This window comes from Oncorhynchus keta, chromosome 19 (genome assembly GCF_023373465.1).
Source record: "Oncorhynchus keta strain PuntledgeMale-10-30-2019 chromosome 19, Oket_V2, whole genome shotgun sequence".
Lineage (NCBI taxonomy): Eukaryota > Metazoa > Chordata > Actinopteri > Salmoniformes > Salmonidae > Oncorhynchus > Oncorhynchus keta.
Genome location: NC_068439.1, coordinates 54,139,451 through 54,155,875, shown reverse-complemented (window position 1 = coordinate 54,155,875; position 16,425 = coordinate 54,139,451). Strand labels below are relative to the sequence as shown.

The 16,425-nt window shown below is 43.4% G+C and overlaps 1 protein-coding gene across 4 annotated transcripts in view; it reads left to right on the top strand.

The window, feature by feature from the left end:
- The window catches only part of rad51b (RAD51 paralog B), a 52,303-nt gene that overhangs the window by 25,855 nt on the left and 10,023 nt on the right, over positions 1 to 16,425 (top strand). For 3 of the 4 annotated variants that reach the window (XM_035793874.2, XM_035793877.2, XM_035793876.2), the window contains exon 10: positions 9,836 to 9,966. The exons of the other annotated variant lie outside the window; for it this stretch is intronic. In XM_035793874.2, the coding sequence (XP_035649767.1) occupies positions 9,836 to 9,966 (131 nt within the window). The remainder of the gene's footprint in view (positions 1 to 9,835; positions 9,967 to 16,425) is intronic. 4 annotated transcript variants of the gene reach the window in all.

Below are 16,425 nucleotides of genomic sequence, written 5' to 3'. Positions count from 1 at the left end.
CAAGAATGTGCAAAGCTGTCATCAAGGCAACGGGTGGCTACTTTGAAGAATCGAAAATTGAAAATATATTTTGATTTAACACTTTTTTTGGTTACTACATGTTTCCATATGTTATTTCATAGTTTTGATGTCTTCACTATTATTCTACATTGTAGAAAATAGTAAAAATAAAGAAAGATCCTTGAATGAGTAGGTGTGTCAACTTTTGACTGGTTCTATATGTATATAGTTATACTATTTTGACATTGATTATTGCACAGTTGGGTAGAGCTTGCAAGTTAAGAATTTCACTGTACTTGTGCATGTGACAACTTTAATAATTCCGGACCCCATTGTAAGTGAGCATTGTTTTGTCTCGAACCCGGTTTCCATCCAATCTTTCTATGCGAGTAAATGTAAAAGCTAAGATGTTTTCAGCACTTTTATTTTCATGACTGATCAAAGCTCGTTTTATGGCTCTCTTATCCCTCCGCAGTAGACATGGTGAGCAATATGTTTGGAACGTCGAAACGCAATCAAATTGCAGTACTGAATCGCAATAAATGTCTTATCGGCACCGAAGTATCGTGATAGCGTTATATTGTGAAGACTCTTGCAATTCCCAGCCTTAGCGTTAGTATCCTCTTGTCGTATTCCAGTATGGCTTTCTTTGAAAAGCTCTTCTCTCTCCTCTCCCGCTCCTCCAGTGAATGGGTCGTGTTAATCTGGCCTTCTCCTCACAAGTGTGTCTTTGATGTGATGTGAGCACTGCTTCCTGCCAGCTTCCAAATAGAGCTCTCCTACCAGAATGTGGTTTCTTCTTTTTCCCACTGAATACACCAAGGCTTTGATTTGGCTTTATGATGCAGTGGGTACAAACTCGCCCTCAGTGTTCACTGCTCACTCACTCTCACCCTGCCATCGCATCGTCATGCCAACAACTGGTCCCCTTGATGCACGCACTAAGTAGCTGACACACACAACTGACCCTGTCGGGTTTAGCTGTTCACGTGTTCATCATCATTTGTGAAAGCTGCTTTGAGATAGGACATGGCTTGAGATGCTATATCTCTGTAATTTTAGGTTGTTTGCCGTTCTCGATGATAATGGTGCACGATTACACAATTATGTCATGAATAATACCTGGTTTATCCCCAACCTCTACGACCCAACTGGTTTGGAAACCTGCATTACATTTCCAGAAGATTTTTATACAATTTTAGCTAGGCCTACTCAAAAAGCTGGCAAATGGTTATTTAAAAACACTTTTTTAAATTTTTATGTACAACATGGTTACGCAAGGAGGGGAAAGTGTGCTTTACTGGAAAAAAGAACATCTGCCCGTCCAATCCAATTGGACAACTGGTGTGTGGAAGTTAAATGTGACACTCCGCACCCCGAGCCAGGCAGTGGACGGTTGGCTCCCTTTCTCCTCTCCTTGCGTCTCATTAAATGATCTCATTACCATTCCATCCATCCATCGCACATTGCTTTCATTAGGAGCAGCAGCAGCTAGCTATCCTATCCCTGGGCATTACGTAACTTCCCTTCCCCTCAGCTTTTGTCAGGAGACGGTTTCGTGACCGGGGTTTGGGACTAGCCCTGCCAGAAAGTCAACCCCCTCATTCTTCGGGCCTGTCAGATGGGTTCTCTGTTTCACGCAGAGAGAGAGACAGAAGAGACCATGCACAGACACTAGTACACCCGAGTACAAATAGTACTTGAAATCATTCAAATACTTTGAGCGTTTTCTCTAGCCTGCCTGGAGAGCCATAGGGGTGGGATGTATATTTTTGCAACTATTTTATTATTCGCATGGCAAACTCAATCAAACGCAGTTAAAGTCAGTGAAATGATTTGAAATAGTGTTTGAGCCCAGGTCTGAATTCTGATAGATACACAAGGCAACATCTGGGAAACTAATGTGGAAGAATACAGCACATCAGGAGCTTTGGAAGCCACAAAAGACACAAAAAAAAGACCATTCCCAGCATAGCTCAAAGATAGTGGGAACAGACACAAGTGTAGTCTACCTGTGTGGAAGGCTATATTTCAGTCACCGTTTCTGTTGGGCTAGCTGCTAGCTTTATCTGTGTACCGTGCGTTTTCAAGTCGTTGGAAAAGAGTTGAGGTGGGTAATTGTGAGGGAACTGCAAATCCCCTGACAGGGTCTGATGATGATGATTTGAAAAGCAAAGGGCTTCTCTCTAGAGAAAGAGTGGAACCAAACCCGAGCCAGGTGCTTGAGAGGAGAGCGGGTTAGAGAATAGAAAAAGAGAGGAGGATAGGGGGATTGGAGAGAGAAAAAAGCATCAGAGAAAAAGCACCTTCCTCTCCACAAGATCCCGCATGCCTGGGAATTCACTTATTGTTTTCAGGATTACTTATGGGCCAACCTGGCAGCTCACTACGGGCGAAAAAGTGCTGTCACTGCACAACCCTGAGTAACTGTGTAACTCTATAAGGCTACGGACCCTATCTCAGCTAGCTCGCTGTGCTATGTCTGTGCCATTCCATTTGGTCACCTACGGTCCTATGCAGTTACTGCCACTTTACAGCTTAAGCAGTCAGTCTCTGCAGGAGAGACACTCAGAGACTCACAAACCAGATGACAATGGAATATGGGCTAGTAAGAGAGTCTCCAGATTTTTCTGTGTTGGTTCCATTAGAAGGACAACTTTTATATTGTGTTTACTTATACACTTAGCAGGGGTTCTTGAACTTTTTCTGCCTGGGACTCAAATGAGAGTCTGTTTTCTTGGGACCCAAGCTTAGGAAAATATGCAACTATACATAAATATCGGTACATTTCATTGCCCTTATGCCTAAAATAAATGCAATATAGACATTTTTTATTTATTCTGAACTGGAATAAACTGATTGATCACATTTGTAGACCAGAAAACACACACACAGTCCTTATGAGAGTTGTGTGGCATGTTGAAGTTTTCATCAAGCATGTCTATTCTGGGCTCAGTGTGTTTGCCTCAAAAAGATTACAGTTCCAACCTAGACTAGTTTTCAACAGTCATTTCTACAGTTAAATGTACAGAAGGCCTGAATTTTTCATCTTCATCTGTACTGTTATTTAGGGTTGCAGCTAGCTTGCTGTGACGAATGTTACCTATTAGCTGTGTAAAAGGCCAGGGGATTGTTTGAAAGAGAAACTCACATCTACTACTATGAGAGTTAGTACGCCCTTATTTCTGCTCATCATCACCCGTTATAAAATGACAACAATGCCCTGTTAGCTGACTTACTTTTCCACTGTCGAAGCACTGTTTCCTGGAGCATTCTGCCCTGTTCTGAAATAACTCCCTGGGTTTACCATCATGCTGTGGATGTTTGGCTAGGATGTGTCTTTTTATTCAATTGTTCATTATGTGAGTCTCATTACTAAGCACTTCCCCGCACAAAACACATTGTGGGCACTCCTCGTTATACGTTTCTATGAAAGAGAAGAGAAACTCATCGCTGTATTTGCGTTTCATGACAATTGAGCTCAGTCAGAACTTGTGGCTAGCATGAATCCATTTGATGAGTGAGTGAGTGATGGCGAGTGGGAATGACAAGTCAGTGACTGACAGCACATCATCTGCTGCCTGAACGACAGCGCTGCGTCGTGTGTGTCGCGGAGTGATCTTCAAGAGAACTGCAGAAAAAAGATCCGGTAAACAGCAAAGCACACGGGCATCTCCCTCTCACATTCGCGCAGCTGCCAAACTGAGCAGAGACCGCTGCTTAAGCAGAAATCGCACTGAACAGAGAGCGCAGATGCAAAGTGCCAAATCAATTCCAGTAATTAATTAAACTGCTATAAATGTACACTGACACGTCGCGACCCACCAAACCTCTTAGAGCAAGGTGAGACGCTAACTTCAATGCAAATGCGCAACGCCAAATGCTAATAGTACTCACTAAAACTCAAACATTCATTAAAACACATATGCAGGGTACTCAATTAAAGCTACACTCGTTGTGAATCTAGCCAACATGTCAGATTTGTAAAATGCTTTTTGGCGAAAGCATGACAAGCTATTATCTGATAGCATGCAACCCCCCGAAATACCTGAAGGGGACATAAACAAAAGAATTAGCGTAGCCGGTGCTACACAAAACGCAGAAATAAAATGTAAAACATTCATTACCTTTGACGAGCTTCTTTGTTGGCACTCCTTTATGTCCCATAAACATCACAATTGGGTCTTTTTTTTAAATTAAATCCGTCCATGTATACCCAAAATGTCCATTTATGAAGCCCGTCTGATCCAGGAAAAAACAGCTTTCCAAAATGCAACGTCATTTTTTTTTAATTAAAAAAGTTGCCTATAAACTTTGACAAAACACTTCAAACTACTTTTGTAATCCAACTTTAGGTATTAGTAAACGTTAATAATCGATCAAATTGATCACGGGGAGATCTGTATTCAATAGCAGCAGGTCTTAATCTTGGTCGATATTCTCTCTTTCAAAACTTCCTCCGGTGTACCCGATGACAGGAAGTGCCTATTCTTAATTTCACCAAGGATTAACTTCAACCCAATTGCCAAGACTGGCGACATCGTGTGGAAGCTGTAGGAATTGTAAACTGGGTGCTATTTATTTTCCCTTGCCATAGACAATACAGACAACTGGCGGAGGGATATTATTATTTTATTTTTTTGGTGAACAGTTTTCCATGGGGTTTTGCCTGCTACACATGTTCTGTTATAGTCACAGACATGATTTAACCAGTTTTAGAAACGTCAGAGTGTTTTCTATCCACACATACTAATCATATGCATATACTATATTCCTGGCATGAGTAGCAGGACGTTGAAATTTTGCGCTATTTTTAACAAGTTGAAAAAAATTAACCCGATCTTTAAGAGGTTTTAATTAACCATTTAACAGGTCCTCGACCCTTTAAGAAAGGCGGATTTAGAGAATCTTAAGTAGGACTGGATATATGATGACAAGTTATTGTGTAACCCATCAGACAGCTCTCTGCCAATCCGGTCCCAGCGGTGTGACATCCACATGTTCAGACTTGTGTAAGCGTCAAAGACACAGGTCGTTGGGTGCGTGTGTGACAAAGGAGACTTATTCAGGTTCATCTTCCAGCCCTGAGGTGAGGATTAAACCTAAGACGCAGACCCCCTATCCTCCCCTGTCCCTTTCAGTCAACCAAGACCCAACCATGCTTCTCTGATTCCTCACTGTTGTCCTGTAATCTTAGTAAACCCAATACTGTGTCAACCTATTGTCTGGGCCTCGTTTTACATCATTGTGACAGTGAGAGGTTTTACTTGAATATCGTCTGTTGTTTAATGTGCATGTTATCTGTAGCTGGGGATCGGGTGGAACATGTGAGGCCATGTAACCAGAGTGATCCCAGTGGGTATATAGGGTACAGTGTATTGAACAACCTCATGGCGTCATACTGCCTGAACAGGGCCCCTACTGATAGATGAGATCAGGTTCTTTCCTGGAAGACGTTTTCGAAATGGAGTGGAACCGGGAGCTAGTTTCTGAGCTTGTTTTCCGTTGCAAAACGTTTTGAAACTGTGTGCCCTACTGAACATGACCCAGGCCGCTACTGATAGATGTACTCTCTCTCTCTTAATCTCCACCCACCTACAGTACACTGTGAACTCCGCTATCATAACGCCTTCAGATGAGGTAGCCTTCAGATGAGGTAGCGACGTGTCGGTACCCGGTACTTTTATCATTATATTGCCCTTCACCGACCTGGTTCACTGTGAACGCCTACCTAGGAGGATGGAGGAGGTGGCTAAAGTTGGAGTGTTGACACGCCGGGTTGCAACATTATAGGCTTCGCAGTGCAAATATGCCTGGGTCCTTGTCTTGTATGGTCTGGTCCCAGTCCTGTCATTCTGTTACAAAGTTATGACCAAAGGGATTGTCTGTAAGGTCTGATTTTCATCCGAACTCTCTATTGATCCCTCCTCCACCCCTCCTCCTCTGCAATTCTCCCTCTTTCATTTCTTGCGGTTCAGTTCATTGAGTTCCTCTGCTTTTCAGAGCAACTCAATGCAACTGCCGAACACATGTAAAAACCCCTGGAATGTCAGATGGATGGCATCCAAGATATTTTAATCTCCAAGTTTGAAATCCGATTCTGGGTTTTGGTTCGGCTCTTCCTCTGTTTAGAATGGAGGCATCCATGGTTTGATGACAGTCTTGAGTGCTGTTTGTCTATGGGAAGCCATTTCTCTCTCTCTTTTTGTGTGTTTGTTTGTCAGCGGCAAGCCCGTCCTGACCAGTTTACATAGAAATGCACTGTTTACATATTTCTCCTCGTCTGAGGAGTGAAACGTGATTACCGTTGGCAACCACTCTGTAATTTATCCAACATCTCTCTTATCAGTAGTTGTGTTTTCAGTGGTTTATATCAGGTAGACCATGGTGAACCCACTGCTCGATCAGGTATGTCAGGTTGTCTGCATTGTTTAATCAGTGTGGGACGATAATATCCTGGTCCCAGATCTGTTTGTGGGACAATAGAGGCTTGAGGTCACACTGTGTCAACGTCTAAGGCTGCTCCCAGATTTGGTCACCGAGAACTTTTACATGCACAATAATAATTAGATATTCAAGTGATTATGGCAGTAGACAGATTCCGCATCATTCATATAAACACCGTACTCTGTTTTATCTTAATCTGCGTCAGGTCAAAATCAAAGTAAGCATACGCCAATTAAAACACCTGATTTTTCTGATCCATCTTTCGAATGATGAGGACATTATTCGGCGTTCCAGCGGTGTATTTCATTTACGTGTGACTGGGAATACAAATATGCCTCTGTTGGTCACTGATATGGTATGGGTGTGGATCAGAACCAGTCAGTATCTGATGTGAACACCATTTGACTCATGCAACGTGACACATCTCTTTCACATAGAGTTGATCAGGCTGATGAAATGCTCACTAACAGGGATGCAAAGAAAATTTAGAGAAATAAGCTTTTCGTGCGTATGGAACATTTATGGCAACAATTTACATGGTGCATTTTATATTTTTGTTCAGTATATTTTACTATGCTAGTATATAAACTCAGCAAAAAAAGAAACATCCCTTTTTCAGGACCCTGTCTTTCAAAGACAATTCGTAAAAATCCAAATAACTTCACAGATCTTCATTGTAAAGGGTTTAAACACGGTTTCCCATGCTTGTTCAATGAATCATAAACAATTAATGAACATGCACCTGTGGAACGGTCGTTAAGACACTAACAGTTTACAGACGGTAGGCAATTAAGGTCACAGTTATGAAAACTTAGGACACTAAGGAGGCCTTTCTTCTGACTCTGAAAAACACCAAAAGAAAGATGCCCAGGGTCCCTCATCTGCGTGAACGTGCTTTAGGCATGCTGCAAGGAGGCATGAGGACTGCAGAGGTGGCCAGGGCAATAAATGGCAATGTCCGTACTGTGAGATGCCTAACATGGAACCCAAACCGGCTGCGCGCATGCGCCATCGTACGCTATTGTGAATAAATGCATTTTGTCCCCCTACACCAAACGCGATCATGACACGCAGGTTAAAATATCAAAACAAACTGAACCAATAACATTCATTTGGGGACAGGTCGAAAAGCATTAAACATGTATGGCAATTTAGCTAATTAGCTTGCACTTGCTAGCTAATTTGTCCGATTTGGCTAGCTTGCTGTTGCTAGCTAATTTGTCCTGGGATATAAACATTGAGTTGTTATTTTACCTGAAATGCACAAGGTCCTCTACTCTGACAATTAATCCACACATAAAACTGCAAACTGAAATGTTTCTAGTCATCTCTCCTCCTTCCAGGCTTTTTCATCTTTGAACTTATATGGTGATTGGCATCTACACTTTCATAGTATTACCACAACAGGCAAAACATTTCATCTTTCAATCACCCACGTGGGTATAATCAATGAGGAGATGGCACGTGGGTACCTGCTTCTATAAACCAATGAGGAGATGGGAGAGGCAGGACTTGCAGCGCAATCTGCGTCAGAAATAGAAAGGAGTTCTATTTTAGCCCTGGACATCGCAGACGCTCGTTGGCGCGTCCAATAATTGAATAACATGGATTTCTAAATTTATTTTGCGATGCTCGCTCACGCGACGTGTCCGGTCTGGTCAGCATGTAAGACATCGTTACAGGGAGACAGAACGGACAGCTGATTGTCCTCGCAGTGGCAGACCGCGTGTAACAACACCTGCACAGGATTGGTACATCCTAACATCACCTGCGGGACAGGTACAGGATAGTAATAACAGCTGCCTGAGTTACACAAGGAATACACAATCCCTCCATCAGTGCTCAGACTGTCCTCAATAGGCTGAGAGAGGCTGGACTGAGGGCTTGTAGGCCTGTTGTAAGACAGGTCCTCACCAGACATCACTGCCAACAACATCGCCTATGGGCACAAACCTACCGTCACTGGACCAGATAGGACTGGCGGCAAGTACTCTTCACAGCGAGTCACGGTTTTGTCTCACCACGAGTGATGGTCGGGTTCGTGTATATTGTCGAAGGAATGAGCATTGTATACTGGAGCGGGATCGATTTGGAGGTGGAGGGTGTGTCATGGTCTGGGGCGGTGTCACAGCATCATCGGACTGAGCTTGTTGTCATTGCAGGCAATCTCAACGCTGTGCATTATAGGGAAGACATCCTCCTCCTTCATGTGGTACCCTTCCTGCAGGCTCACCCTGACATGACCCTCCAGCATGACAATGCCACCAGTCATACTGCTCATTCTGTGCGTGATTTCCTGGGTGAGGGCTAGGGCCATTCCCCCCAGAAATGTCAGGGAACTTGCAGGTGCCTTGTTGGAAGAGTGGGGTAACATCTCACAGCAAGAACTGGCAAATCTGGTGCAGTCCATGAGGAGGAGATGTATTGCAGTACTTAATGGCCACACCAGATACTGACTATTACTTTTGACCCCTCCTTTGTTCAGGGACACATTATTCCATTGCTGTTAGTCACATGTCTGTGGAACTTGTTCAGTTTGTCTCAGTTGTTGAATCTTATGTTCATACAAATATTTACACATGTTAAGTTTGCTGAAAATAAACGCAGTTGACAATGAGAGGACGTTTTTATTTTTTTGCTGAGTTTATTTGTTGTCAATGTTTTGGCGTCAAACTGGTGGCATTTGTGAAAAAAGTCAGTTGGAAAAGTTGCAGATAATGCCATTGTTGATTAGATGCTTTTTTCATTAATTAGACTATTTTCTCTTGATCCATATGCTTTGTCTGCTAGAAACTCATAATATGGACACATGTATACAAAATTAATTCTAAATATGAATACATAATATATGCACTAGTTATTCAAGTATAAATTACCAAAGTTACCATGGATTGCAATAGTTTTTCTGTTAATTACCAAAATAACAGAAGATTCCGGTAACTTTGGTAAATTACTGGTAGCTTTGCAACCCTAGTATTGCCTCCCACTGTGGAGACCAGAACACAGTGTGTTGTTTGTGGTTGATGTTTTATGTCAGTCACACACTGTACCTATGGAGGGTGTTGGGTTGGTTAATTATGGCCCTATTCATTCGTATTCATTAACCTTTAGTAGTGGTGTCTGTCTGTCAGAGGGCTGGAGTGGTGCTGTTGTTCCTGATGTGTCTGAGGCGCCAGCAGCTGTTCGCTGGGATTAGCTCTCTCTCTCTGGTTCTCTCCTTTACAAACATGTATGAATGCAGTCACATACACACTCTCGCTCACACACATGTACACACTCACGCTCTGTCTAGCTGACTCTTCTCCCACTCTATCCTCTGTCTCTCTCTCTCTCTCTCTCTCTCTCTGTGTCTGTTTTTCTCCCTCCCTCCCTCGGCCCTGCCACACAGACAGTGCTGCCCTGTGTTGCTCCTGCGGCCTGACCTTTCCAGCCCTGACAGCTGACACGCAGCCCCGTTCCCACACCACACGCCTGCCCTGGCCACATCCTCTGAAGGACCCCCAGCCAACACACACACATGCAAGTACAAACACACACACACACACACACACACCGACGAGACACACACCCACATACTGAACACAGGTCGGCCAGCAGCTACTTCCTAATTCCACCGTCAACCACACAGAGAGAAAACTAGCCTATAGCTATTAAACGCCAGGGCAGGAAAGATGCAGCCACACAATAGCACCAGCGGCCCCTTTTGAACTCTCTCAGTATTTCCTCAGTTCAACATGTTTTTTTTTTTCACCTTTATTTAACCAGGTAGGCAAGTTGAGAACAAGTTCTCATTTACAATTGCGACCTGGCCAAGATGAAGCAAAGCAGTTCGACACATACAACGACACAGAGTAACACATGGAGTAAAACAAACATACAGTCAATAATACAGTATAAACAAGTCTATATACGATGTGAGCAAATGAGGTGAGATAAGGGAGGTAAAGGCAAAAAAGGCCATAGTGGCAGAGTAAATACAAAATAGCAAGTAAAACACTGGAATGGTAGATTTGCAGTGGAAGACGTTCAATGGGCATTATGTAATGTATTTACTTGAGAGGGCCGTAGTGATGAAACTGCTATAGGGCTCTGCTGGGAGCCAATGGAAACTACATGTCCTCTTTGTTTCTCACTACTGCATTTCATTGTAAGAGACATTGATTACAGTTTCTTTCTGAGGGCCACCTGAGTTGCTTTGTGTTCCTGTGACCTATGAACTTTGACCCATAAGCATCAGCAGCCTTGTTCCCATAGTAGAGGTCTTGTGCTGTAAATCTCATTCCATGTACAGTACCAGTCAAAAGTTTGGACACACCCACTCATTCAATTAATTTTATTTATTTTTACTATTTTCTACATTGTAGAATAATAGTGAAGAGATCAAAACTATGAAATAACACATGGAATCATGTAGTAACCAAAAAAGTGTTCGACAAATCAAAATATATTTGAGATTCTTCAAAGTAGCCACCCTTTGCCTTGATGACAGCTTTGCAAAGTCTTGGCATTCTCTCAACCAGCTTCATGAGGAATGCTTTTCCAACAGTCTTGAAGGAGTTCCAACATATGCTGAGCACTTGTTGGCTGCTTTTCCCTCACTCTGCGGTCCAACTGATCCCAAACCATCTCAATTGTGTTGAGGTCGGGTGATTGCAGAGGCCAGGTCATTTGATAAATCACCATCACTTTCCTTCTTGGTCAAATAGCCCTTACACAGCCTGGAGGTGTGATAGTCCCACTAAGCGCAAACCAGATGGGATGGTGTATCGCTGCAGAATGCTGTGGTAGCCATGCTGGTTAAGTGTGCCTTGAATTTGAAATAAATCACAGTGTCACCAGCAAAGCACCATCACACCTCCTCCTCCATGCTTCACGGTGGAAATCACATGCGGAGATCATCCATTCACCAACTCTGCGTCTCACAAAGACACGGCGGTTGGAACCAAAAATCTCAAATTTGGACTCATCAGACCAAAGGACAGATTTCCACTGGTCTAATGTCCATTGCTCTTGTTTCTTGGCCCAAGCAAGTCTCTTCTTGATATTGGTGTCCTTTAGTCATGGCTTATTTGCAGCAATTCGACCATGAGGCCTGATTCACAGTCTCCTCTGAACAGTTGATGTTAAGATGTGGCTGTTACTTAAGTTTTCCGTATTGACTGACCTTCATGTCTTAAAGTATTGCTAGACTGTTTCTCTTTGCTTATTTGAGCTGTTCTTGCTATAATATGGACTTGGTCTTTTATCAAATAGGGCCATCTTCTGTATACCACCCCTACCTGGTCACAACACAGCTGATTGGCTCAAACGCATTAAGAAGGAAAGAAATTCTACAAATGATCTTTTAACAAGCCACACCTGTTAATTTAAATGCATTCCAGGTGACTACCTCATGAAGCTGGTTGAGAGAATGCCAATAGTGTGCAAAGCTGTCATCAAGGCAAAGGGTGGCTACTTTGAAGAATTTGTTTAACACCTTTTTCCCATTTACTTTATGATTCCATATGTTATTTCATAGTTTTGATGCCTTCACTTTTATTCTACAATGTAGAAAATTGTCAAAATAAAGAAAAACCCTTGAATGAGTAGGTGTCCAATCTTTTGACTGGTACTGTATGTCAGAGAGACTGAGTTAACAGTGGAGTAGGTGCAAGAGCGGAGCGAAGCAGGCCAGAGGGTGGGGAATAATGGTCCCCCTGTTTGGTCTGTGGCTGTGCGACTTAAGACTCAGCGCGGGGGCAGCGAGGGTAGGGGTAGGGGAGGCAGGAAGCGGGGGAAGCCTACGGGAACACCAATATCCTCTCGGAATTAAATTGCCATGCACCCACTTTGATCCCTTTGAGAAGGGTTTTTTATTTGGGCCAACTTTCACTTGCCCTCTCCCTCGCCCACCACCCCCTCCTCCTCCTCCCCTTTCACTCCGTTCCACCGACCAACCGCTCTCTCTCTTCATGCTTAACAGCTGGCTGGTGACAGCGCAGTTGTCCAGAGAAGGGTACTGGATGGAAAGGAAGGCACCAGCCAGAGAGTACCTGGGTAGTTGTGGTAGGAGGTGGCGGTTGGGCCGGTTTGATTCACCCCTGCTCTCTCTTTCTCTACCCCTTCTTTTCCCACCCTCTTTTTCTGTCTCTCTGTGTGGTGAGACTTGCAAGCGCAGGGCTTGTAGGGATGTGGGTTACTCTGCTATGGCTGTTTCTGCCTCTGTCTGTGTGTGGTCCACCATCACATCTGAAACTGTGACGGGGTCATAGAGGTGGGAGGGGCAGCCATTACACCTAATCTCTGTCACATTCTATACTTCACACTCATTCTGCCGACTCACTGTGGAACTCCGCAATAAGTGGTTTTTCGTAGCATTAGCATTAAAAGAGTAACCTGGTCCCAGATCTGTTTACGCAGTATAGCCAACTCCGAAATTGTCATGGTCAGGCTGAAAAAGTAACCTGGTCCAACATCTGTTTGTGCAGTATAAGCAACTTCCTTGGTCGTATTAGCACTAAAAGAGTAGCCTGTTCCCGGACTTGTTTGTGCAGTATAGCCAACTCCTTCCTACATGGTCTTTGTTAATGCCAAACCCATAGGGATTGGTTACACAGCACAAATAGATCACCAGGCTACTAAATGAGAACACTGAGTGTAGTGGTATTAACACGACACATTTAGAAACAATAAAAATGATATGAAACCAGTATATTAACATGAATCGTTCTCTGAAATAAAAACGCTTTCACTTCCTCCTACAGATATGCTTCCCTTGAGGTACTCATGTTGTAATCCCCTCTTTTTGTTTCTCTACTTTTGGCTCTAGAATGGGGAGACTGACTGAGTGCCCTAGATCAGGGGTTTTCAATCCTCTCCTCTGGGACTCTCAGACGTTCCATGTATTTGAACTACTTCAGAGCTCGCACACCTGATTCAACTTGTCAACTAATCATCAAGCCCAGGCGAGTTAGCTCAGGGCTACAACAAAATTGTAAAAAGTCTGGGGGTCTCCGAGGAGAGGTTTGAAAACCACTGCCCTAGATCTCCAGGTCTCTAGTTAGTCTTGACTGTAATTTACAGTCCATAGAGAGCCTATCTGAATTTGCCATGATTCTCTTAGCCTGGTCCCGAATCTGTTTGTTCTGTTTGTGCTGTTTTTCCAACTCCTATGTGGTCAATGTCATGTAAAACAGCAAAAACCAATCTGGGACAAGGCTATGATTATTTTATTTTTTTGTTGTTTGCTAAAGTGGTTAATATGAAATAGTTGAATGAGTTTCAGCCTGCCTGGCTCATAAGACACATCCCAGTCAAACCCTCCTGTGTACTGAGCAGAGACCATAGTCAACAGTCAGGAGGCACAGAGATCAATGACCAGACTTTTAATTACGCACGTTGTTTTATCTGGGAGAGTGTGTTGAAGTTTTAATTAAGGCCTAGTAGCGCCTCTTCACACATTCATACTGTATATGCACACACACACACACACACACACACACACACACACACACACACACACACACACACACACAAGGGGCCAGACGAGCACCTGTGTTCCCCCTGTCCCATAAGCAGTGTGTTTGCTTTGATGAATGGCCCTCGCCTGCCTGCTTTCAGTTCTGCAGTACATATCTGTCAGGAAGTCTGTTGCCAGTGTGTCCTCTCCATGGGATTATGAGTAATAAGAAGGGATTTGTATACATGCCTTTTAAATCTTATATCCGGACTGTGTGTGTGTGTGCGCTAGAAATATATAGAGTGGGATGTATAGAGCAGGGTTCCCCAACTGGCGCTCCTCCAAACCCCAAGAGCTCCAAAGCCATCCGCTCAAGAAAATATCGGCCCATGTCTAAATCTAGTTGATGGTCCCTGGTATAGAGACTTGGTCTGTGTTCATACTTTATTGGCCAATGGCAACTTGTCCTCTCCTCTGCTTTATTCCAATCACATATGAGTCCTTCTCACTGTGCTCCATTCCACTCGAACGTCAATACTATTAAACTGCACATGACATTGCTATTTAGCAATTGAACCCTCATGAATTCTAATGCAACGCGTTAGTGCTGTGGAGTTAGATACACGGTGTAGTATTTGTCCGACAAAATGTCGTCTTGAGCATATTAGCAGAACTGACAAATTTTGGAGAGGAAGGGGGAAAAGTTATGGAGAAAGTAGAGTGAAACAGAAAAGAGTAACAGAAAATGTAATAAGACTAGAAGTCTAGGGAAGGGCAGGGAAGAGTTAAGTCTGTTTCCTGGAGGAGAATAAATTAAAAGTGGCTCGTAATCACATTGCTGGAATGCAGTCAGTGTACACTGTTAAACACTCCCTAAGCCCTGGCTCCACTTCACTCTCTCAGCACTCCACACAAAGACCTCTTTGTTCTCCTCTCCCTCGTCTTATAAAGAAATGCCCCCCCCCTTCTCTCTCCCCTTTTTTTTATTTATTTCCTTCTCTCTCAATCTCTGTTCTGCTCTCTCTGTCTCAGCTCTCGTCTCGTTCGTTCTGTTACATTTCTATACTCATTTTATTGGGCGCTCCCCCATGTCTTCTCTATCTAAGCCCTCTGTAGTTGTTCCCCTCTCCTTCTTACACTTCAAAAGATAATATTTCTCCCCAAATTTCTAGAGGGTTTGAATAGTCCCAAGGTTGCTGCTGCTGCATATCGAGAGACTATCTTGGGAGAGAAAATAAGGTGAGGGAGGGGAAATGAAAAAGAGAGAATATTTTCGGACCCCCTAGCAGCGCAAGGAATCTGGTGGACTTTAATCTCCTGTGCCAGAGAGAGAAAGCGAGAGACTGAGAAAGAGAGGGCCAGGGTAGTTAAGACTCCACTCACATGAATAGAGGGGTCATAAAAACGAGCACTGAGGAGAAACGGGGTCAAAACCTGGAGAGAGAAAGGGGATATTGAAGACTGCAGTTGGAGTAAGGGGAGGGATAGTTATAACTATAGCCTAGGGTTGAGAGGGAAACAAAGATTGTAGTGGGAATACTGTTTCACGTACTGACTCCCACACAATACGGTGTTGTAGGCTGCTTTTGTCCGTACGTCCAGTGTGTTGATGACCACTTCTGTTTACAGTACGAGTATTTTTATAGCCTGGGTGTGTGACCTCTCACATGCTGTTCATTTAGTGTTACTCTGATGTGTGAATGGGTGGTTTTCATCACTACACATCAGTAGCTAGCTTGCTCTCCAGTTTAGACTCAGAAGCTTCTCCAGCTGCTGCTCAGTATTCCCTCCACATAGTCATGGGGACATAAGTGTGTGTGGTAGAGGGAGAGACGTGTGTGTAACATTTTATTATAAACACAGAAAGCAGAATTTAAACACATTGGGCTCTATGGCTTCGGTTCACTTCTCAGTCATTCCTGGAGCAGTGGTTTATGCCATACGCAGGTGTTCAGACATTTTGTCAATATCTATCTGTGCCCAGACAAACACCTCAGATACGTATGTACTTGTGTGTGTTTATATATATATGTGTGTGTGTTGGAAGTTGGAACCCCACTCCCCAAAATGAGTCACCCTCTATCACAGCTGCAACCCTCCCAGGACTGCGTGTTCCCCTGGCAGCCAAGTGCATCACATGTACTAACACACTAATAACCACAGCCGTAAAAGACAAATAAATGTACCACCTACTCCGTTAAATATGACTCAGAACCTGGACATAACATCGTGGTGCTTTCACAAGAGAGGTTATGTGGGGAAATGAGCATGGGGTAGTGTTCATTACCTCACACCCAAGTAAAATTTTAAAAACAAAAATGAGCATTTCTTATTAGAAAAATCCAGGTCGTCCCACCATGTTTCAGTACTTTAAAAAAAATCTTGTTTGGTGCCTAATGAACATGACAATGGTATAAGTATCTAGTCATCTGTCATCCTTGGGCAAAACAGAATGAGATGTTGTCATTGAGTACAAGCATGTGTGAGTTCTGAAGTGGGTGTCGTTTGCACAAACTCAGTCAACTGTTAAACAAAAAGCA